This window comes from Chelon labrosus (assembly GCF_963514085.1).
Source record: "Chelon labrosus genome assembly, chromosome: 10".
NCBI lineage: Eukaryota > Metazoa > Chordata > Actinopteri > Mugiliformes > Mugilidae > Chelon > Chelon labrosus.
In genome coordinates this window covers 3,096,586-3,120,269 of record NC_140360.1, presented here as the reverse complement: position 1 = coordinate 3,120,269, position 23,684 = coordinate 3,096,586, and the positions used below count along the sequence as shown (strand labels likewise).

The 23,684-nt window shown below is 42.3% G+C and overlaps 1 protein-coding gene across 1 annotated transcript in view; it reads left to right on the top strand.

The window, feature by feature from the left end:
• The window catches only part of ntsr1 (neurotensin receptor 1 (high affinity)), a 48,091-nt gene that overhangs the window by 5,874 nt on the left and 18,533 nt on the right, over positions 1-23,684 (top strand). Inside the window, exon 2 of the mRNA XM_084552650.1 lies at positions 21,634-21,835. Coding sequence (XP_084408776.1) covers positions 21,634-21,835 — 202 coding nt within the window. The remainder of the gene's footprint in view (positions 1-21,633; positions 21,836-23,684) is intronic.

Here is a 23,684-nt window from a genome sequence, read left to right as displayed (position 1 = left end):
AAAGAATCCAACTTCTTCTTCACCATTTTCTTCACAAGTCTGTGTGAATATTCTGTAGCATAAATGTGTGCATGAAAGATTCAGAGGCGCCCTGCTGCCGTGGAGTGTCCCTAAATACTCTGGGCTGTTTTCACAACAGCGTGTGACTCTTGAGAGGGAATAAGCAGCGTGAATGTGTGTGTGTGTGTGTGTTGTTGCCTGGAGAAAAAAGAGAAAAAAAAAGGAAGTAGAGGAGGAGGAGGAGGAGGAGGAGGAGGAGGAGGAGGTCGGAGAGCGGAGCAGGAGGGAAAGCCAACCCTGCATAGGTTAATAGGAGGAGCACGGCTCTAACGCCGTCCGGGTCAGTTCAATCCTCTTATGTGCGACTGCAGCACCGCGAGTTAAACTGCACTCAAAATGGCAAATATAAATAATGCAGGACATCTGAGAGAACTTTGAAAAGTTAGTCTTCAAAGGCAGATGCTTTTATTTTGAAAAATGCTGCTGTTTTATGTTCCAGTCTTCTAAGGTCCTTCTGATGCTGTATTTCTGTATTTCTGAAGAGGACAGTCCTGTGTACTGTATAGATGGAAACAGCATAAGCGCTGTTACGTCCCTAGGTGGAACTAGGGCAGATTTAATCGGATTTATTTAAATACAAAAAAAAAAAAAAAAAATACAAAAACTGGAACTGAACACTGCTTCATGGATATATGATGTGGAAATATTGAACCATGTGGTTGGGCCAAATAAAATATAACAAAACTGAGTCCTCTGGCTGGGTCCTGGGCACTGATTGGACGATCTGGGGTTGAATCAACCAATTAGCAGGCACCAACAGACTTCACAGGTGGAGCAATCAACTCCTACATCATATACACCGATCAGTCATAACATTATGACCACCTTCCTAATATTGTGCAGGTCTCCGAGAATGGGCATGGGCCTTCTGAAGGTGTCCTGTGGTGTCTGGCGACAGAACGTTGTTAGTGGGGGGATCTTTGAGGGGAGGGGCCTCTGTGGATCATCCCACAGATACTTGATCAGTTTGGGATCGAGTGAATTTGGAGGCCAGGTCAACACCTTGTGCTGTTCTTCAGGTTTTTTTGAGTTTTTCCTAAAGTGTTTTGTGGCTGCATCCTCCTGGGGATGGCTGGTGGGGGCGCCTGGTCTGGTCTAGATGGGTGCTACATGTCTCAGTAACATCCACACCAATCAATGCCAGGACCAAAAGTTTCCCAGCAGAACACTGAATTGTCACAAGGTGGCTGATTGGGGTTATACATTCTGGAGAGGAATACAAGGGGTATTTGAACCTTAATAGGTTTAATACTTGGTCCCAGGTAGACCTTGAAATGTACCCTTCTTAAGCATTGCCTTCTCAAAGGTGAATTCAGTCCATTTCAGTCGATGCTTGTTAAATTGCGGGTAAACTAACTCACTGGATGATCGATGCCTTGGTTTTCCTTTTGCAGAAGGACAGGTCCAGCCCCAACCACACTGGCGACAACTTCCAGTTTGAAAGGCAAAGGGGAACTCTGGGGCAAACAGGACAGGAGAACCTTGCCTAGAACTGCCTGTAACCACGCTGACGGGAAATGTTTTAATGCAGCTGGGAAACGGCACCATTTCAACAATAAAACAGTCATGGTAAAACTTTTTGTGAACCTATCAAATCTCTCTAAGTGCAGCCTTCATCAGCTGGAAGTAAGTCAAGAAATCGGTTTATCTGATTCTTTCAAGATGTGAAATGTCGATTTTCTGACTGAAGCAGCATCTGGGACATTCTGACTTTTTCCAATTTTTAGTTTTTTCACAAACTTTCGGAAGCAAATAATTAATGTCCCGATTCACAACTGTGAAGCTAATGAGCTCAAGGAAAGATTGATCCGATGCATAAATCACAGCTGGCAATGTTTCCCCCAACATCAGCCGTTGGTTTTAGCCAATAAAACATAATGAAATGAGTTTGATAAGAGGTTTGTTAGCGCTGGAGCTCGATCACTTCTGGTTTCCATCTGGTTCCTGGTCGGTGGAACAGACTCATCTGCTGCCTGCATGATTTATTTCTTTTTAGGATCAAATGCCATTTTTCTTAGAGAAGCAATCTATTCTTTTTTTTCACACCACCTGGGTTTCCAGACAAATGCTGCACAAATTTTAACAGAAACTTGAGAAAGATGTTAAAAGAACTTTTCGTCATCAGCTGAGATTATATGAATGTTGGTTGGTTTGTTGAGATTAAGAGCTAGCGGTGCTAATTCTTCACTTGACTTGATCTAACCTGTGAAATATGGATTGCACGAGGGAGGAAGATGTGGGACGAAGGGGTAATGCGTTCATTTCTTGGACGGTTGGAGGGTGTGATTAAACTGAAAGCCAATTTAACTCACTTCTATTTGTAATACATTTACATGTTGCACGCTGTGCTGCTGTTGTGGCGCCGTGTGCACTCACCTCAGCTCGTACGGCAGCGGGCCGCTGAGTGGCTACACGCTGAGCAGGAGTGGGCTGCACGGGCTGTTTGCTCTGCAGGATGAGTGTGAAGTGCAAACGGACCGATGCATCCGGGGGAAGATGGACTTTAACGTTATTACCTTCTGCTACGTTTCCTTCTGTTTTCCCCCCGTGCTCTTGGCGTTTTCTTTTTTCTCCTAATGACTGCAAGCAATCCAGACTCTTTGCAAGAACAATCATAAATGTGTTGCCATAAATCTTTAACCATCACCCTGAAGGCTGATGAGTATCAGTTTATTGTTATGATTACACCAGAGGCTTTTTATAGACTACAGATACACAGCCACGCTGTAGCACATCATTTATTATGCACACCATCATACAATTAGATAATAAAGATCCTGACGTTAAGCCAGTTTGAGCCTGCAAGAAATATAGATAAATATATACATTTTTTGTAATGTTTCTCTTGGCTGATGTGTCTCACAGTTCACATTTCCTCACTGCTCTGAAGATTTTGAAGCAGGCAACAATGCTAAAATAAAAAGGCCCCGATAGACGCACATAACACAAACAGCATTAAGAAAATAAAAGATTTCTGAAGCACAAGTCAATAAAAAGAAGCCTGGTACAAGTGTCCTTCTGTTCCAGATGGGAGTTGTGTGGAGGTCTGTGGCTGAAGCGTCCTCTGTCGATCTATTGAACTGGTGGGGGTTGAATGTTGGTCCAAGTTCTCCAGTTTCAGTTTCTCAAAACACTTCATAATGACTGCTGATGGGGGTCTTTGGGACAGGGATGATGGTTGAGGACTTGGGGCGGGATGGGACAGTGGCCTGTGCTAAGGATGGTTGAATATGTTAGTAAAGACCCCTGTGAGCTGGTCTGCACAGTCCTTCAGCACCCAACCAGAGACACCGTTGGGTCCTGCTGTTGTCCTGGGGTTAACTGTCCTTGAGGTTATTTTAAATTACTGCAGGACGTAGACGCCGTAACCTACGTACGTAGCCTACGCCGATGAGAGCCATTTACACTTGTGAGCTTGTCAGTGTGGCTCGCTCTGTAACAACGCCACCCAAACACTAGTCGGTGCTGTGTCTAACATTATACACATTATAAAAACATTTGTATCTCTGAACCTCCACCAATTCGAAAATTGCGGAGATGGAGAAGCAGCCGGAAATACTAAAGAGGAAACACGCTGCTACCAAGCGGACCAATCACAGCTCTTGCGGTCTGTATCGCAGAAATTTGTGGGGAGGCGCCTATTAGCGTGCACCTCATGTCAGGCTCCTCCACCGTGAAGATGTGAAGATGCTGGAAGTGATGCAGCCGATTCTGGTGTTTTTTTGTTTTTTTTTTTGTTCGAAGTGGGACAAGAAGCAGTTCAGCTCCTCCACCAGGACCCCCAGCCACACCTGCCTGCAGGTGTTGCTGTACAGATGGTCTTCAGTTTTAGTTTCATAAGTCAACTTGGCCTTCACGCCGCCATATTGCGTGGCTAGAAATACAATACAGTAGACCTTCCCTAGGCTCCCTGACCAAAAACAGTAGAAAACATTAAGATACAACTGACTTCTCCCTGATCTATTATAGTGCAAGTTACTTACCTCAGGGATTCCTACATGGGGAAAAATGTGAAGCACTGGTGGAGGAAGTAGGTTCAGAACAGCTGCTCTGAATTAAGTGGTGCAGGTCAGAAACCAAGTATAAGTGTTTTATATGCGTTACAACAGTAACTGTGACCATTCTTTCAAATCATGATATAAAATAGATTCATTTTACAGCCCTAACTTTGGTCAGTGGCACTTGATTTTATTTTCAGTAATACACAGGATTAGATGTTACGATCCCTTGTGCCAAGATCCCAGGCAAAACACATAGAGGCCCTGTTCAACTAAGAAACCCTACCAAACCTACAGTCATGTGATATGACGATTAACCTACAATCTAAATAAACTAAGTAAATGCTGCTTGTAGGCCCACAGAGCAGCAGAGGATAATTCAAACATTGTGAAACATAAGCTAACCAAACGCTGCTGGCTGAACTACGTAACAAACAAACAAATCTACCGTGATTCGCCCCGTTGATGCGGACTGAACCACGATCCAAACCGACCACATCTATCATGATTTGCAAACATACTAAAGTCACGCAGCCATCCTTACCTTTAGCTAGTTCCCCAGCTAGCATGCTTCCGACATACCCGTAGCCACTCGCTAGCTCTCGCTGCTGCCCGGGACATGTTGCATACCGCAGTTCTCTGGCTTTTTCCACGTATGCCCAGCTCGCTTAGAAGAGCAGTCGCCGACATTGCCGCAAATCCACGATAGCCCACTTCTACCGGGCGGACATAAGCCCTCCCTTATGGATGATGTTGCCAAGATAGTGTTGCTATAATGAACAATGTGCAAGACTTTTTCATATGTGTGCAATATGAGCAACTCTGAACGGTTTGCACTGCACAACCTCAGTGAGTTGACACCAAGACCATGTCCTCATACAGATTTTTGTGCCTATATTAGACACATTTTGTCTATCATATATATTTTGAATATATATTATTCTGTGCCTATGAATGCACTTTCCAACTTTGGCATTTTTTAGTATTTAACTGTATTTGTTTTTACTGTCTATGCCTGTTTTATATGCTTTTTTTTAATTTTTAAGAAGCTTGACTCAGGGAAATACACAAGAATTCCAATGAACCTGTGCAAACTGCATGTGAACTCTCTTCTATTAATTGCATACTTATATTAAAACGTGTTAAAGGGGTTTTTATTAAACTCGGCCTGCCGGTCTGCCGCTAGAGCTTCAGTGAAATATGCTTCCTCCTAAAGATGGACTGCTGTCTTACCTTTTTAACTAATTTTATCACACAGTCTACAATAAACATCTCTGTGCCATCAGTTTTCGAGAGTGAGGCCCTGAGCATCGGTGTCTACCCGTCTCTGTCTCACAGCGGTTTGGATTCTCAGTGTCGCCACCTTTCACAAACCATTTAGTTTCTTGCTGTCGGCCTCCGCGTGTTCGCCGAGGGACCACATTGGAGGTGATTCTTTTTCCCACCTGCCATTGCAAGACATTCTCGAAGATTTACCTGTAATTGAAGACGAAAAGTATCACATTCTTCATTGTTTCGTGCCAAAAACCAGTCTCTCTCTCTCTCTCTCTCTCTCTCTCTCTCTCTCTCTCTCTCTCTCTCTCTCTCTCTCTTGGTTTGACACGAGGTAGTATTTGCTCATGCTGCCAGATGTCGCCTGCTGTAATCACACGACCACGGTATGCTCTTAAAATGAGCATGTATGGATTTCAAAGTGTTATATAGCTCCTTCTATGTGACTAAAATAGAGGTGACAGAGTGAACATGAAGGAAGCAGATGGCTGATGAGGTCCACGCTAATAACTCCAGCCTGGATCCTAAATATCTTATTATAACAGCGACTCTGGCCGACGTCTGCTAAATCTCAGCGTTTTCCGACGCCAGCTCTCTTCCTTGAAACGTATGCCCCGGCTACTATATATCTGGTCGCCTCTCCGTTTGATCTTCTTCAAAAGAAGCCGGTCAAGATCCGGCTGGATCACAGGCGCAACAGAGCCGCTGTTATGTTTACATCTTCACAGCAGTAGCTAAAATCCGAGTGACAAATGAAGCCCCGGTGTCTGGCAGCCTCATTGAAAGCAACAGAGCGCATTGATTCGAGTGCTGCGTTGCTTTGAAGCCGCTGCTCGTGTTAGACATTTGATTTTTTAACTCCAGCCTTAATACCGTAGGCACTTTGACGCCAGTGATGCTCTTTTTTTTTTTTCTTTTAATAGGAGCAGAATCTGGGGTGGACCCGGTTGCATCAGATTAAACTTCTGGTTGAAGTTTAACAGCTGGAAATGGTGATTGAAGTATAAAAGAAAATGTGTGTCTTCAGTGTGGAATGTTAATCGCGATTAATCGCATGATTTACACAGTTGATGCACGTCAATGCGTGATTAATGCCTCCCTCGAAGGTACATTTAAAACAGATTCATCAAGTTTTTATTTCTCTTATCAACGTCCCTGCTGAGCGGAGAACTCTTTGCTGTCAGCTGAGTATTTAAATGGAGTTCTCACCGCATCAAATACAGATAAATTGGTTCTTGCTAGTGATTTAAAGATGAACTTTGTCAGTTTCTGCTAATTTGTTTCCCGCTCGTTGGCTTGTTATTTATCAGACAGACGACAGAGTGATATCAAACCTAATAATGTATGTCTCTGCAAAAAAAAACAAAAAAAAACAAAAGCAAATAACCGTATTTACCGAAATGTCAAGCTATATCTTTGGAATCTGAGACATTTGGAGACGCTAGCATGAACGCTGATGCTAGCCTCATCAATATGTCAAATAGCACCGTGTCAAATGAGGTTAATGAGGAGAACATGTGATCTCACTGTGAAACCATAGTAAAGCTGGGTTTCCAACCGCTTAACAAACCAAAACAAGAGGCAGCAGAAAAGAAGAAGAAAAACTCACTTCAGATTTGTAATACTTTGCAATAACTCACAACGGCAAGTTCATCATATTTGATACATGAGCTCCTGAGAGCTCTGCACCACCCACATAACCATTAGTTCTATGAAACCTGCTGTATACACATTTATCATCTGGCCCCTGGTGGATTCATCCATACTCTGCACTCAGTAGCTTTTGGCAGACAACTTTTGAGACGAGCAACTTAAACCCAGCCCTAACCACTAATAATTTAGTTTCCCTAGTTGCATCCGTAGAATTAAAGCTTCCTGGTGCTGCACCTCCACTGGCCTTGTAGCAGCAGTGATTGTGGTTAATCACCTTAACCTGTCGCCTCTTCCTTTCAACAAAGTAAACCCTTATTTTTGTAACTCCATCACGTGTCTCTACTTAACGCCGTGGCCCTCGAGCCGGATCGCAACAGGCCGTAAAACAACCTCACTGGTTGTCCTTGTGTTTTCTGAAAACATCAGACTCCTGAACTCGCTGAAACTGGACTGAACGTACACAAATAGACACTCACGCACAACCACAAAATGACCAGAACCTAAACTTATAACCCGTCAGCCCTTTGCACACGTCTTTGCATCTTTTGATGCTAATCAGTCAAATGTTTACGACCACCCTAACTCATCCTCTGTCAGCCTGCTTATTAGTCGGCGCTGCTCTCTGTTCTCTGCATTGTCTCCCAAGTGTTTTGCACTGCCTGTATTGTTTGTCTTTGAGAAGTCATTCATCTTGCACTGCTGCTGCACCGTTCGTTCTGTTTGCACCGTCCTGTATCGTCTGCAACAGCTTGCACACGTGCACCTTATGCTCAGTCCCCCGTATCGTACTCAGTCATGCCTTCATGTAGCTCCGTGGTCCTGGAGGAACATCCTCTCATCTCACTATGTCCTGCACCTGCTACAGATGGTAGAAATGACAAGAAAAAACCTCTTTGACTTTGGCTCTTGCATGACATGGCTTCAACAGCTCCCTGGTAGCTCAAGAACAAACTCTTAAACAAAAAGTCTGTCAAATCTGTCCATGAGTCTAAACAGCAACTTGATCTAATGTGACCTTCTAAAGTTTAGAAGGGAGCAACGGTTTAGAATCATGTTGCTCTTCATGTTTATTTTACTCAACCAATTTTACAAAAAAACTAATGTCAAATAAGATGATGAACCACTCGATGCATCATGTTTTTAAAGGTATCAGGGCTGCTGATATTTAACATGAATGACTTCTCAAAGCTCGACGCTACAGAGACCAAATAGTTTTAGAAGATGCATGGATGAAACTTTATTCTTGCATCTAAATGTCTTTATAATAGCGTGCTATCAACACGTACTGGAGCTGCTCATCGTTTTTTTTTTATTGTTGTTTAACCTGACAGCTGTAGTTGCTGCTTCCAAGAGTGCTTCAAAAATAACAAGTGTCTGCTACAGCGGATGTTTGATGCTAAGGGATACAACGATCTTGACTATTTTAAATATTTTTTTGCAAAAACTATGCTAACTTTAAATAGTTTACAGTTTGTGTTGCACATGGTGAAATATCAGATAAATCGCTGGACGCCATGAAGGCGTGTTTGTGTTCTGTTGGGCTCGTCTCTGAGGGTGACGCCAGACAGGAGCCAGATTCTATAAAAGTCGGGGCTTGTTTCTGCAGGCACATATGAAATAGACGGTGACGCGTGGCATGTGGCTCATGTGCAGAGAGCTTTTGTTTAAATAGTGTCAGTATGATGAAAATATTTGGATTGTTTGCTGCTGGAAAGTGAGATGGATTTGGGGATGTAATGATAAATGACTTTCTTTGAGTGTGCGGTAGAAATTCTCTCCATTTCAGGAAAGGAAGGGATAATCACATTGGCATGCAGGGAATTTATTTGGTTACCATGCAAACTAAAGTAATTTTCTGGGCTTATCATAATAAGCCGTAATGGATCTTATGCATAAACCGTACATACACTCAGAGTTGGTCTTAAATTGTCTTTTTGTGGCATTTATCAATAAATGCATACTTCCTGTTTGTTCTTCAGTAAGACCAAAATCTGGGGTGGTAAAGTCTGTGACATATTAATAATGATGCTGAAAAGGCAACTTACCCAATAAGGCACAATAGGTAGGTAAATGTCCTCCAATCAGTTATTTAAGTGTAAATAATTAAAATTATTAAAGAAGTGAATGTGAATGAATCATATCTGAGACCAGAGGTTGCGCTAGACTTCGTTGTTTGTCATTTTGACTGACAGGGTCATAAAAATCCCGTCATAATTATTTTTACCCATTTTTCATTCATTTTTAATTAATATTCAGTAGTGGTGGAAAAAAAGATTCGGCTCATATAACCGTCCATCAAAGACGACTCAAGAATCATGAATCTAGAGTCTATATAACCGGCTCAGTTGAGTCCTACCACATTTAATTGATATATAATCAATAAACGGCACCATTCAAACATCTTACATCTCACTTGGCAAAGAAACAAAACGTACCACCCGACTTGACCACTACCAAACTAAGGCACTCAGCCACTCACTGACTTACGCACAATACACAGAGAAACGAAACTTAACCGACTCATAACCGCTGCTCGTGGATCCCTGCTTAACCGAGAGTCAGCAGCCACTCAGTCGGCCGGAAACGAAACTTAACCGACTCATAACCGACTCATAACCGACTCTTACACTACTAATCAAGAGAGACAAGAGCCAATTAATATGCTCACTCGCCACCACGTGGTCTGGGGTGTGAATTGCAGTCTGTCAAAATGACAGATTGCCTTCAGTTTTTTCCGTCACCGTTTTAAAAAAACGGTCAATGGCGGAAAATATTCGGTTAACGTGACCCCTGTTTGAGACTGTCCTTATTTATGACAAAAATTGGTAAATATATGAAGAGGAGTTTCTGAAATCTTACTTTAAGAATGAGGATGAGGCCAGGTGCACATGAAAAATAAATTAAGACATGGGTTTTGTTAACCCTAAACCTAACCCTAGGGTCAACCGCTTTGAACAAGCATGTAAAGTGAAATAGCAGCAGCTGAATCATACTATGTTGATCATATAAGCTTTAAGTTAGTTTAATACTCATAGCGTATCTAAAGGCAAACCCGATATTTCAGTTTTGCAGAATATGTTTTCTTTGGAAACAGTAGTAGAGGGGAGTAACCCCAAGAGGAGGTTTGTAAAACAAAAGTGAACCTTAAATCTAAAGCTGAGCTGGAACCTGATCTTGAATCGTAAAAATAATCTACAGCATCATCTGCATAAAAATACATACTCACATCGTCGGCTTTCGATTCAAGGCACTTGTGTAAATAAAAATGTCTCTGAGTCGTGTGTCACCCCTGTAGAGAGTGTAAGTGCGTAGGTTGCACAATAATACCCTCACTATGAGCAAAATGCACTCTGCCTGAGAGACAATTATCAACCCAAGGTGGTCTTTGAGAGAATGGATAAGATCATCCAACACTTTTTACATAATGTACCGCGGGGCTGCATCCAAGTGCCCTTGCTTTGATCGCTCTCCTCTTGTTTACAGCTCTCTTATATTAGTCTCGAACGGCGAGAAGGGATCCTCCGGGAATCTGTCAGACCAACGAGCTGGAAAATATGTGCAGCTATTCAAGCCATTTTTAACCAAGACAGAAAACAGAAGCTACTTATTCTTGTTTCTGATTCTCTGCAATGAATGAATTAATGGGGATGAGCAATAAGCCGACTGTAGCCAGGGCCCTTCTTCTGCAATGGGCTAATGGCGTCCAAGAGGTACGTCTTCAAGACAAATCCCTGCAAATTGGGTTTCAAAATCGGACTAATTTGCATTAGAAGCAAAAGCTGCGCACTTTGGTATTAAATCAGCTTTTAAAAGTAATTAGAAGGATTCATCTTAAACAACAGAGGTGTGCTTCAGAAGCAGCAGTGCGTTTTCTCATAGTATGTACCTGGAAGTTGTTTTCTACACTTAGAGCTTAGATGCTTGATTAAACTGAACCTGTTGTCCAGATACAGAACCCCAGAACAACAGTATTTTTCCACTGACCAGCCGCTCCCACCTCATCAGTCAACTCGGCTCACCTGTGCACCACAGCAGCTCCTCATCGTCTGTAATCAGCCCAGCATATATTCACCAGTTCCACACTCGCTCCTTTGCCAGATTGTTCTTTGCTCTGTGAGACTTTCCAGCACTTTTCTTCTTGACTTTCCAGTACTAACCCTTCCCTGTATCTCCTACTTACCTGCGCTGTCTGCCATCTCAGCCTTCTCTCACTGATTAAGCCTTCTACCTTTACCTTACCTGGTCCCTTTTTGCCGGTGTGCTGTTTGGCTGCCTGATTAAACGCTCAAACTCCACACCCATTCTGTACCTCTTTGCGCTGCAATTGGGTTCATACACCACCCGTTTTGATGTCCACACTTGCTGCCTATGCTCCATTTACAATTTAGTTTGCAAGAAGGTAGTGTTTAGGAGGTGTCGGAACTTCATCGCAATTTCTTTTGTCTCGATTTCTCTGTGAAAGCAAACTGAGCCGAGGTTAAATGCGACATTGAATCAGTCACTCCCTGAATCGGAATAAAATACGACTGGTGAACCCATAGTCAGTATACAGATCAATCTCGGAGTCTTGCATGTTTTGTCACAGCTGCAGAGGGGATCGGGGGATATGTCAGAACTGAACAGTTTATATGCAATATGCATTTTGCTGGTTAACTCTTCTGCATCATTAACATCACGTGTCAACAAAAACGTATGTGATTCAGTGTACTGCACAAAAAGAAAGAAGAAATATATCTCTAACAGTACACCAACGTTCCTCCAGACCTACTAGCTTAAATAAAAGTCTTCCAACGTCATGCATGATGGCGGACTGAAATTAATCCTCAAGTAATAACAATGATCAAATAAGAAAATTGGGATACTTGGGCTCAGGGAGATGAAATATGAGGAATGGCACTCACCATGTGTTCTTGATGTACCTCACTGATTATTCTGTTTGTACGATCATAGAGTCTGCAGTTAATAAGCTAGAGAAGAAAAATACACTGAGGTTGAGAGACTGCGGCGCTCAGAGATAATTCTTCTTCTCTCTCTTTTCTTATTGGCTTGTTCTCTCTGCGTAAAGATCCAGTAAAGTGTGACTGATAACACCTTTACGTTTCCATTCGACAAAACCAGAGGTGAATGGATGCATCAAAGGTTTCTGCTGCATCCGCTTTAGACTATTTTTTTCAGAAGACGACCGCTGCTGATGTGATTGAGAAATACCTCAGTGGTGGTTAAATTTAATGGTAAATGTGTTCTTGTTAGGAAGTAGAAGTGAGTTCAGATGCTTCATTGCCGCTCCGACTCAACGTTCACAAAAGATTTTATATAACCATGGCGAGGTTATGTAAAAGTGTTTGAGTAGCATTATGTAAGAAAGGATTTAAATTTTTTTTTTTTTTTTTTTTTTTTTTTTTTTTTTTGCAGAAATGCAAAGCACGTCCTTCGGGGCTAAATGACTGCTTTCACCCAAAAGAAAAAAAAAAATATTGCCTCGCAAAGACATTGAATCCAGGAAACCAGTCTGAAAACGAGTGTGGTTCCAGACAACGCAACAAACAGAGTGTTGTCCTGGTAAACATTATTCATCATAAGGTATGCATAAATGAGTATAATTGCAGAGGGAGGAAAATATAAAATATATTCTACCATGCACAACAAAGTATTTATTGTTAAACGTTCCTCATGGCAGGCAGAGTTTGTGGGAATGTGTTTTTATAAAGATATTCCTGTTCATTTATGTCAGTTTGTTTCATTTATGCAGACTAATTAGACTGTGCTGCCGAATTAAAGAAACACAAGGAGCAATTTAATATTTTTCCACTTTTTTATAATGTAATTAGAAAGTCGTGTACGAGCTTCAAAAGCAGTTCTAAAATTAAAAAAATTCTCTAATGGTTTACCGACAGAGTCTGCCAATAACAGTTTTTGGTAAAACTGTTATTGGCATTAAATGTATTTTCCATTTTTATAATAATAATAATAATACATTTATTCCAATTTATACAAAATTGTTAAAATAAATGGGACTTGAAGGTGGTGACAGAGTCAGAATTTTTTTTTTATGTGTTCTGCGAGGTCTTTCCAGAGGTGGGGGGCTGAGCGGCTTAAGGCTCTGGACCCCATGGTGGTCAAGTGAGCAGGTGGGAGGGTGAGTTGGATGGATGAAGATGACCTAAGAGCGCAGGTGGGAATGTTTATGTGGAGGAGGTTGGTGAGGTACTGAGGGGCCTTGAAGGAGAGAAGTAGGGTTTTATAGGTAATACGGCATTTAACAGGAAGCCAGTGGAGTTGCTGCAGGACAGAAGTTATGTGACTCATGGAGGGGGTTCTGGTGATTATACTGTACGTGCAGTTGGTGAACGGTCAGGTCAACGTCCACCAACGTGCAAAAACTGATCTTAATCTGGTACTTCTTGTGAGTAAAAAAAATCTGTTTATCGTGGAGATGAATTGGAATTAAGTAATTTCCTCCGAACAGCCTGTTTCTTTTTATGTATTTTCATTTTGCAAAAAAACTTAAAAGCATCTTCTGTTCACAAGCTTTAAAAATTGAATCGAGAATAAATCATTTTTCATGTTTTGCATTTCCGTCCTGCAGTTTTTTGAGTCGACAAATGTGCTGATGAGGAATCTCTTGCTTTTACAAAAGATCTGAGACTGACCTCATCATACTGTGATTGTCCTCTCCGTAATCTCATATTTCACTGACCATGAGGCAAATAAGACGCAATCATATGAACATTAGTACAACTTTTATGGCTAGACAATAGACGTCCAGAAACTTCCTCACGCTGGAATAAACAAGCACTGACCTCCAAACCTCACTAAGTATTCACAGACGACTCAAGAGAAACTCCAGCCGACAGATGAATATTCCGCTGCTTTATCCGCGCGGGCAGCTCACAGGCATGAAAGCAAACCTTTTAACACCAGTGGAGCATCTACCGTCTCCCTTGAGAGCCGTCAGACTGATTCAAGCCGATGGCTGTGAGCTGTTGAGGGGGCAACATCTAAAGATGGTGTTAAGTACAGTGATCAAAACTCACCCGGGGGGCGCCGAGGGCCGAGTGGAGCTGTGGGCTGCTTTTGCCACTGCGCTGTACACTGATCAGCCACAACATTATGACCACTGACAGGAGAAGTAATGAACATCTTGTGACAGTTCAGTGATCTGCTGGGAAACTTCTGTACCTGGCATTCATTGGTGTGGATGTTACTTAGACATGTAGCACCCACCTAGACCAGACCAGGCACCCCCACCCCATAGCAATGACACTCCTTGATGGCAGCAGCCATCCCCAGCAGGATGCAGCCTGACACAGACACACACACACAAAAACACTTCAGGAACAACTCTGAAAAACATGAAGAACAGCACAAGGTGTTGACCTGGCCTCCAAATTCACTAGATCCCAAACTGATCAAGTGTGAAAATGTTCAACAGTAAACTCAGGATCATCCGTGTTCTGGATGCAGAGAGGACATAGAAGCAAGACAGGACGTGAGAATAACATGGCCACTTCATTGTTTGAATATTAATGGCTGCAGGCTCCAGGTGAGCATTCTTGCCGGAAGGCATACACTGTCGGCCGCTCAACGCGTCAATTAGAAAATCATTAGTCCCGTTTGTTGGACGCAGCAGCTCCTTCACACTTCCTCAGGAGTCGGATCACGTTTCCAGATGGAGACGGAGCGGGATTACGCCCACGCGTATAAATCCGACACGAGCGTACTGTAGTGTGGTTGCTGCTCCGTTATTAATGCATCAGGCTTTGTGACTTGTCACATCGTGCCACAAATCAGTCCATCTTAATTGGTAGAGATTTACTGGCGGGGAGTAAAAATGATTTGCATGCAAGTTAAACATTAATTGAACAGTATGAATTTACCGTCAGAGGAGCAAAGAAAGTGTTTGGGGAAAGTTTGAACTGAGCTGTAGAGTGATCTTAACTGGCTAAAACGTCACAGCTTGGTAAAAGAGCATCCTCAGACTCGGCTGTAGTAGCAGCAGGACAGAGGGGCGTGAATGCCGTGGAGGTGGGTCGAGATCTCAACAGATTGAGACATGAGCAGTAAACTATAGAAGAGCCTCTGTGACTGATTTGAAATGACAAGTATGTGAGCTGCTCGTGTTGTTGTCTCGTCATTAAAGCTGCAGCTTTGTTCCAAGTGTTTGCCTAAATCGCTCTTGTTCCATTTCCTCAGGGCCACTCCTGCTAGATGGTGGTTTGTCTGAAAATATGGGAAGCAATTCCATGCTTCGTTTTAGTTTATCTTTCTCGACATGGAATGATTAAATGCTACATGAAGTACTGCACCGAGCTGCAGAAGCTGCTGAGGCCGGTCTGGATGCGACACCATGACATTTGCCCTGTTCGCACGGGATTAGTTTTACCAGAGTCATGTAATTCTGAAATTACACCCATACGTCTATTTATTCCATGCGAATGCAGCACACGAAACACAAACTCTGCATTTTATCCACATATACAATCCATTATATATTATTTTAAAGTCTGCACAACTTTCCACTTCACTCCTTCACCACTCCACTACATGTCAGAGGTAATATTCTACCTTTTATACCTCTACACTTTTTGACAGCTTTACTTCTTTTGCAGATTCTTCTAAATGAAATCTAAATATGCTGCCACGAATGTCATCCAGCCTTTGCAATTTTGTACTTCTGGCGGTTTTGAGTTTTACGCAGCAACATCTTGACTTTGCACCCAAACATCCATCCAAAGTTTAACTAATAACACAGCCTTCATAATTCTTGAGTGGAAGGAGGCAGAAAAAAAAATTCAAAACTCATCCCGGAAATCACAGAGTTGCATTTTACACTGGATCGACCTTATCACAGGACCTCTGTTGCAGTCGGTTAATTTGCGGCATGATCGCCGATTCGCACGGGATTAAGATCACACACGACCCCTGCAATTATTGCAAATTACCAGAGGTCCCCGGGTAAAACCAGACCCGCGCAAAAACAGGTTTTGTTTTATTTAATCCACAGATTACGAGAAAGTAAATTAATTACTCTTTGAAACTTAACAGAAGCATCTAATCGTCACATCCGTGGAGCAGTTATGTAATTACTCTTCAAAGTGCTGTGGCACTCTAGGGATGTGAGCGGTTTATTTGCTCCGGCCATTGAGCCAAAGGAAAGGCTCGGTAAGACGGTAAACAAGCCGACTGCATGCATGCTGAGTGAATCATCTGAAGGTAAAATGGACCATTTTTAAATAGAGCGATTGTTGGGAGTGCGCTAGGTTCCTTCTCTGTAAATGAAATAAAATAAATTTGCCAGGTGATTGGGTTGTAACACGTTGTAATACATGAATAAAATCTTCTCTGCATGATTGTGGAGGAGGAGATGCAACTGCCTCGGCGGCCTGGGAGATTACGAACATGTATTTGTCTGTTGAGGGTAATTGAAAACAAACATTTCAAAGTGTGTACATATACAGTACTTGTGCAAAACTGATTGAGCTCAAAAGCACATTTTCGAAGAGCGGGCAAATGCCTGAAGGCGAACGGCAGCCTGGACATCACCCGGGAAAATAGGAAATAAGATAATCCAAGATGACATTAGGCAATCGTTTTATTTACACCACAGTGGGATTATTTGTTTGTGATATGATGAGACTTCATGTGGGAACATTTTCTCCTCAAATAACATCTGTTGGGCTGTATGAAGAGTCACTGTTAACTGAAATCACACCAAATCTCACTCCAGCTGGTAGCGGGAAGATGGCAGCACTAATGCGCCATATTGTGATGTAGAGCCGGGAGTTCTTGGAGAGGGTATCCATGGCAACGCCGGGGATGCTCTTTTGGGAGCCAACAGCAGCTGATTTGCAGCTACAGATGCTGTAACAACCTGTCTGGATAACACCACAGGTATGCAGGCACGATGAAATGAACAATCTGAGATATTTGGAGCTGAAGCCTGAAAGTTAAGCGACTCACTTTAACCTGTATAATAAAAGGGTATAATATAGAACCTTTAGCACACCTGACACCAAATACTACCACTTGTCCAAATTTCACCACAAGGATTTCAAATATGTAACCAGGTTATTCTCTCTTCTTTAGTCTTCTGCAAAGGAACCCAGGGGAACTTCTAAGCAGCTAAAGGCCTCTCTCTCATTGGCTAATGTTAATGTTGATGAATCCACTGAACAACCATGGTGTGATGGACAAAGACACTGCTCTCCAAGAAGAACATTTCTAAACATCATGTGGACAAGACAGAAGACTATTTAGTGGACAGATGAGACCAAAGTAGAATAGTTTGGTTTAAATGAGATGAAACAACACTGCATCATTCCAGCATCAGAACCTCATCCCTCCATCAAACATGGGGGTGCTAATGTCCTGGTTTGGGCCTGTTCTGATGCATCTGGACCAGGACGTTCTTGTCATCATTGATGGACCAATGAATTCTGAATTCTACCAGTGAACTCTAAAAGAAAATGTCAGGACATCTGTCCATGAGCTGAATGTGAAGAGAAACTGGGTCATGCAGCAAGACAACGAGAACCAAGAACACAAGTGGTTCTACAAAAGAACGGTTAAAGAAGAACAAGATGAATGTTTAGGAACGGCCAAGTCAAAGTCCTGACCTTAATCCAATAGAAATGTTGTGGAAGGACCTGAAGCAAGCAGTTGATGTGAGGAAACCCACCAACATCTCAGAACTGAAGTGGTTCTGTTCTGAGGAATGGGCTAAAATTCCTCCAAGCTGCTGTAGACCACTGATCAGCAGTTACCAGAAACATTTAGGTACAAGGAGGTCACAGCAGATACTGGAAACAAGGAGGCTCTGACTTTAACACCTATTAATCCGCTGATGTTTTGAGTGATTTTTGCACAGAAATGTTTTAAGCAGCGCTGTGTGTTGCTGTCGGGTAGCGAGTGAAGGCTAAGGGGTGGAGCCAGAATGACTGCAGAAGGTTCATCAGTAGTTGCTGTTGCTTTGGATGCCACTAATGAACACATACTGTATACACTGACCTGAGGACAAACTTTAGAATCAGCTGAAGGTTTCTCTTTATGCTTGACAAGCGAATCACCTGCTGGCTCAGACGCTTAACATTTTAGGGTCGAGTGCTTTGCGATTATGAGATCCAGAATCTTACAAAAGGCATCACGGAAAAATGACTTCAGAGTGAAAAACTGTTGAACCAGTGTGATGAGTTTGAATATCGTTGATCCTGGACACCAAAGGACACATTCAGGTTGTTTGTACGCCATCACTCAAATTATAACGGAGAAAGTAGGATGAAGTGATTGTACATTGATCCGGCATAACATTATGACCACCTTTGTAATATGCAGCACTTCCTTTTGAGTCATTAGTGACAAGGAGTTATATTAGAGAAAATGGGATATATGATAAATATACTGCACACAGTTGAAGCCGTGGCAGCAGTCAGCGACGGGGATGTCATGTCTTTTAATGTATTTTACCAAACAGACCGTGAATCTTACGTCTAGATTTCAACATACTTCACCATTCATTCCCACGGTTATTTTCTCACTGTCATCCGTTTCCCATCCAACCACTATTTCCTAACATCTCACTTTCCTTACATTTCGTTCTCAATTAGCCGCATCAGCTCGCCGTTTCTTGTCCAAATGATTTCTCTTTTTTTTTTTTTTACCCATTCAAGTTGGCTTTTTAGGGCTGACTCTGAAGCCGGGGTTTTCCTTTCTCTCCTTTTCAACTCTAATCAGTCGCCGGCGCCTAGGAGGCAGGGGGACCTCAGAAGTCAGCCAGCCTGTTCATTAAAGCCATTAACATTTTTCATCTGTGACGATCGCTCGGAACAACACTCCGTCTGTGTGTGCATGTATGAGTGAGTGAGTGAGTGAGTGAGTGAGAGGGAATGGATGCAAACAGCGATTCAACACATCGATACCTCACATCTTCATGCACCTCTGTCACCATACAGCCACATCCACTGAGCGTCTTTTACACCCTCATTTGCACATCGATATTTGCACGGGGTATTTTGTACTTTGTATTATATGTATCTTTAATATTCTATTTCTACAGTTTTTCTCTATATTCTCTGTATAAAAGAAGAATATCATCGTACAGGGAAACATGTTTCTATGCTGTGCACATGACAATAAACTCTTTGAATCCTTTTCCATTCTTCACTCTCATCAATATTCCCTGCTCGCTCCCCATTTCCTGTGGCGACACGGTGAAGCAAAATAAATTTATTTGCACAAAACTCAGCATTCCAACATTTTTAACAGACTCTCCACTTATAAAAATGTAATTTCGTCGAGTGCTTCCGAATTGCTTTAAAGGAAAAAAAAAAACACCCAGGAAATCAATGGGGTTTTATTTAATTTAATTTTTTTCCTTTGCCAAGGAAAACAAATCAAGAACTGGAGACTGTTGTTTCACATGTCTGCTAAATTAAATTAATGAAAGGGGGACGGCACTGTCATGACTGAGAGAAAAAAGGTTTGCAAAAGCACCAAAAAGTGGATCACTCTGTTTGTTTGGCTGCACCGCTGAGCTTCTTAACCCCCCCCCCCCCCACCACCACCACCACTATCCCTCCCACTTACTTTCACGTTGCACTTCTAAGGCATCCTGCGTATTTCTATGAATTTTCCGCTCATCAACACACTTTTGTTTTATTGCTTTCGAGTAATAACCTGCAATATTTCCACAAATGATTGTGTTTTTTTAGATTCACACCGACTTCCTTTAAAAGCTCATTTAAAAAGACAAAGAGAGACAGAGAGGCAAAAATGTACAGAACATTGGAGGGTGTGTGGATAGCACATATGGAAATAATAAGAAGATTTTAGATGAGCCAAAATACTTCTTCAGAGTTGGCAGTGATTTTCTGGAGGAGCTTTGCTCTTGAAGATTTTTTTTAAGAAGCTTCATGGAGCCTTCACTTGGAATGATTTTCTGATTTAAAGATGTGAATTAAATACATGAAAACATGTAGCATGCGTCTACCTGAGGTAATCAGGTCAGCTGACTCTGTGATCGCCTTCAAATCTTTTCTTATTGGAGAGAATTTAGATTTCTTGATTTTGATTCAGTTTTTATTTTATATACATGTGTGGCAGCTGGGATATGCTCCTGCCTCCCCCCGTGACCCTTCACGGGACAAGTCGTTACAGAAGATAAATGAATGAATGAATGAATGAATGAATGTGTGTGGGTGTGTTTTATGAATTTTGTTTTATGGACCGTTTCTAAAATGCACATTTTTATGTCGTAAGCACTCAGATGGAATCTGAATATGCCAGCTTAGGTGGTGAGAAGTTGTGATTTGAAGCTGACATTTTACAGAGGAAACTCTGGAACAGGATGCATACACCGATCAGCCACAACATTAAAACCACTGACAGGAGAAATGAATGACATTTACCATCTTGTGACAATTCAGTGTTCTGCTGGGAAACTTTTGGACCTGGCATTCATTGGTGTGGATGTTACTTAGACATGTAGCACCCACCTAGACCAGACAGGACACCCTCAGAAGGCCCATGTCCATTCTCTGATGCACAATATTAGGAAGGTGGTCATAATGTTATGCCTGATTGGTGTATGCCTATAATTGTTCTTCAGTCTGTTTGCTTTCGACATTTTCAATAAACCTGTGTGGAGCCGGCAGAAAAGAAATTGGTTTATTGACAAAAATTAAATGTGACTAGGTGCTGTAGAAGCACTTGACGCCTGTATTTCGATCAGGTTCAGGACGTAATTGATACGATATTGTTACTGCATTTCATTTAACCTTTGTCTTGATTGAACTGTGAACACCTAACCAAGTTGTGACATGGCCCCACCTCTATATTTCTGTTCAGTTTTCAGGAAATAATCAATCTGAAAGTGGAGCGTTGGCAGCTAGTGTGCTCACCGGCATCCACTGCTGCTTTGGTTCATGCACCAGTTCTGTTTATGACCTGTGTATAAGATGAGAAGACACACTGCTGCTGCTGCTGCCAGACACCTCTGTCAGGTGTTCACTCTTCCAAAGACGCATCAGTTAAACTACTTGCTCATGTAATTATGAGGTGGTCGTATCGGGCCAGAGCAAACAAACCGCCCTGGGGAGCGATCGCAATCAGGCTCAGCTCGGTTCATTTGTCGCAGAGTGAAGTGTGATTGCTGTGTTCACACCAGAACAAACTAACCGACCTGAGGGAGAAAACGTTCCCAGGCTCGCTGGAAATAAAAAAAAAAAAAAAAAAAAAAAAAAAAAAACACTAAAACAGATGAACTCATCAGAGGCGGCTGCTCTAAAAAGTCTTTCAGTGGGATATTTCCATCACATTTTCCACATGGTTGTTTGACTGGGCACTGGCCTTTGATGGTATGGTGTCATTGTGCCCCTCTTCTTCTGCAGTGGATTTAGGATTATCACAACAAACTGTATTTCCCCAACTACTGAGGAGGAGCGGAGAATCAAACTCACTCCATTTCCTTAACGACATCCATCTTTCATCTGTAAATTATCATTTGAAGCCTCAGGAGCCCATTTGTGGGCAAATGATTGCCCTAAAGTGCTGTATCTTGTAAGAAAGTAAACCTTAAGAGGTCACATATTTCAGCTGGCAGTCAGTCAGTTGTATTTCAGCTCTAAGCATCCTTGTCTCGCTCCTCCCTGCACAGGTAAATGCCTTCCTGTCCTTCGTGGTACCCATGGTGGCCATATCGGTGCTGAACGGGGTCATAGCCAATCAGCTGCTCCGGATGTTCCGCGAGGCCGAGCAGGACAACCGCATCTGCATCATCGGGGGGAACCCCACCATGCTGAATGTCACCGTGGAGTCCAACCGCACTCAGTCCCTTCGCCACGGGGTTCTTGTTCTCCGTAAGTGAACGTCAACAGTGTATTCACAAATCAAACCGATTAGAAGGTCGGTTGTAATAGTCAGTTTTTAGGAATCTCTACCATGTATCGCCTCCATGCTTTTCCTGTTACAACATTTTTTTGTGTGTTTACAACTCTGCTTATCTGTTGCCCACTGCAAACAATCAGACCTCACATTAACATCCATTCTGGGGAATCAGATCACAAGTAACCAGGGTTCAGTGCAGGTGTGAACCATAGACTGTATATAAATATGGACAACACGTCTCCACTTCCTTACATTGGCCAAACTGATGCTATTTTCCCGGGGATATGGGCAGTGCCATCTTGCGAGTTTGGAGCCAGAGTCTGATCAGTACGGTCTGAGGGTGGAGCCACGTGGAGACGTGGTATCGATGCCCCGCCCACACTTCCTCCAGACTCACTTGTGTTTTAGTTTAATTAATCCTACGCTCTGCTCTACCTCCACCAGTTACAAGGAAATGTTGGATTATACACTGTACTTGTTTTACAACTCTCACGGTCCCACAGGACCACTTTACAGAGTGGTTGGCATGGCAACTGGAGGTCGCCATTATGTCACATCCTGTTTCTATAGCATCAAATAACTAACTAAAAAATTGCCTCTTGAACATTCATCAACATTATATTGACTACCTAAATGACAGAAACCATCCTTGGGAAAAAAAACAAAAACATTTTGAGGTGTATTTTAGTGTTTTAGTTTGGCCCAAGTCCCGCCCACTAACATGGAGGAGGTGGAGCTTATGATCTATACTGCAGCCAGTCACCAGGGGGAGCTCTACTTGCTTTGGCTTCACTTTTGAGGATCTATTTATTTATACTTTATACAGTCTATGGTGTGAACACAACCCATGAGATCACATTTGATTATTATCAAATATATATTGTTTGGCTTTAATTGTGGATGGCAAAGGAATAATTTCATTGTACTCTATATTCTCAGGACCTACAGAAGAAGCAAAAAGCCATTTCTACATATAAAAACCAATCTATGTACAACAGTGGTGTTAACAGCGCAATATACTGGCAGCAATAGCAGTGTAATGTTGTAAAAGTTGCACTACTGCCCATGTACATCTCAACAAGCTGCTACCATGAGGTACAGATTGCAGATTGTAGTTTAGTGTGAGTGTAAGAGTATTTTTATTTGCAAAAACAGCTGAAGTAGAGTCCTTGTGTGTAATGGGTGTGGTACAATCAAGGGGGGCTTACAGGGGGTCAGCTTATTGAGGTTTACATGAACGGTAGAGATAGTGAATGGGTCTATGTGCAAATAAACACTTTCAATCTGGAGGGATATGAGGTGGTCTGAGACACGTTCCTCTTTCCTTTGGTCGTGTGAACACACAATGAGTCCTGGGTCACATTAAAGACCTCCTACTCAATGGAGGTGATCTTGCGTGAGTGGAATTTTGCCTTATTCCTTCAGAAAGAAAACACACGACAGCTATTATAACCATTATTATAACTAAATAAGAAATCTAAACACTGTGTGTGATTATGTCAGTGGATAACAGATCAGCATGTGGTTAGTTACTGAAGTGATCATGTTGATGTACTCCCCGCAGAGTTAGGTCTATTTCCTCAATAATCACCGGTGTCTTTATTTCCCTTTAGAACTGATTGCGGTGCATATGGAAGCTTCCGGGGTTTTGTTCAGGTCTAAATAACGTCAGGGTGGAGATCAATAAATAATAACTTAACATCTGAGGTCAAAGTAATGACGCACACACACAAACCAGGGCTGTTCATGGTTCTGAAACAGCAGTAGAGATCCATTAGAGACAGTCGGTGTTAAAATATTCTACTGTCGGTGTTTATTTGC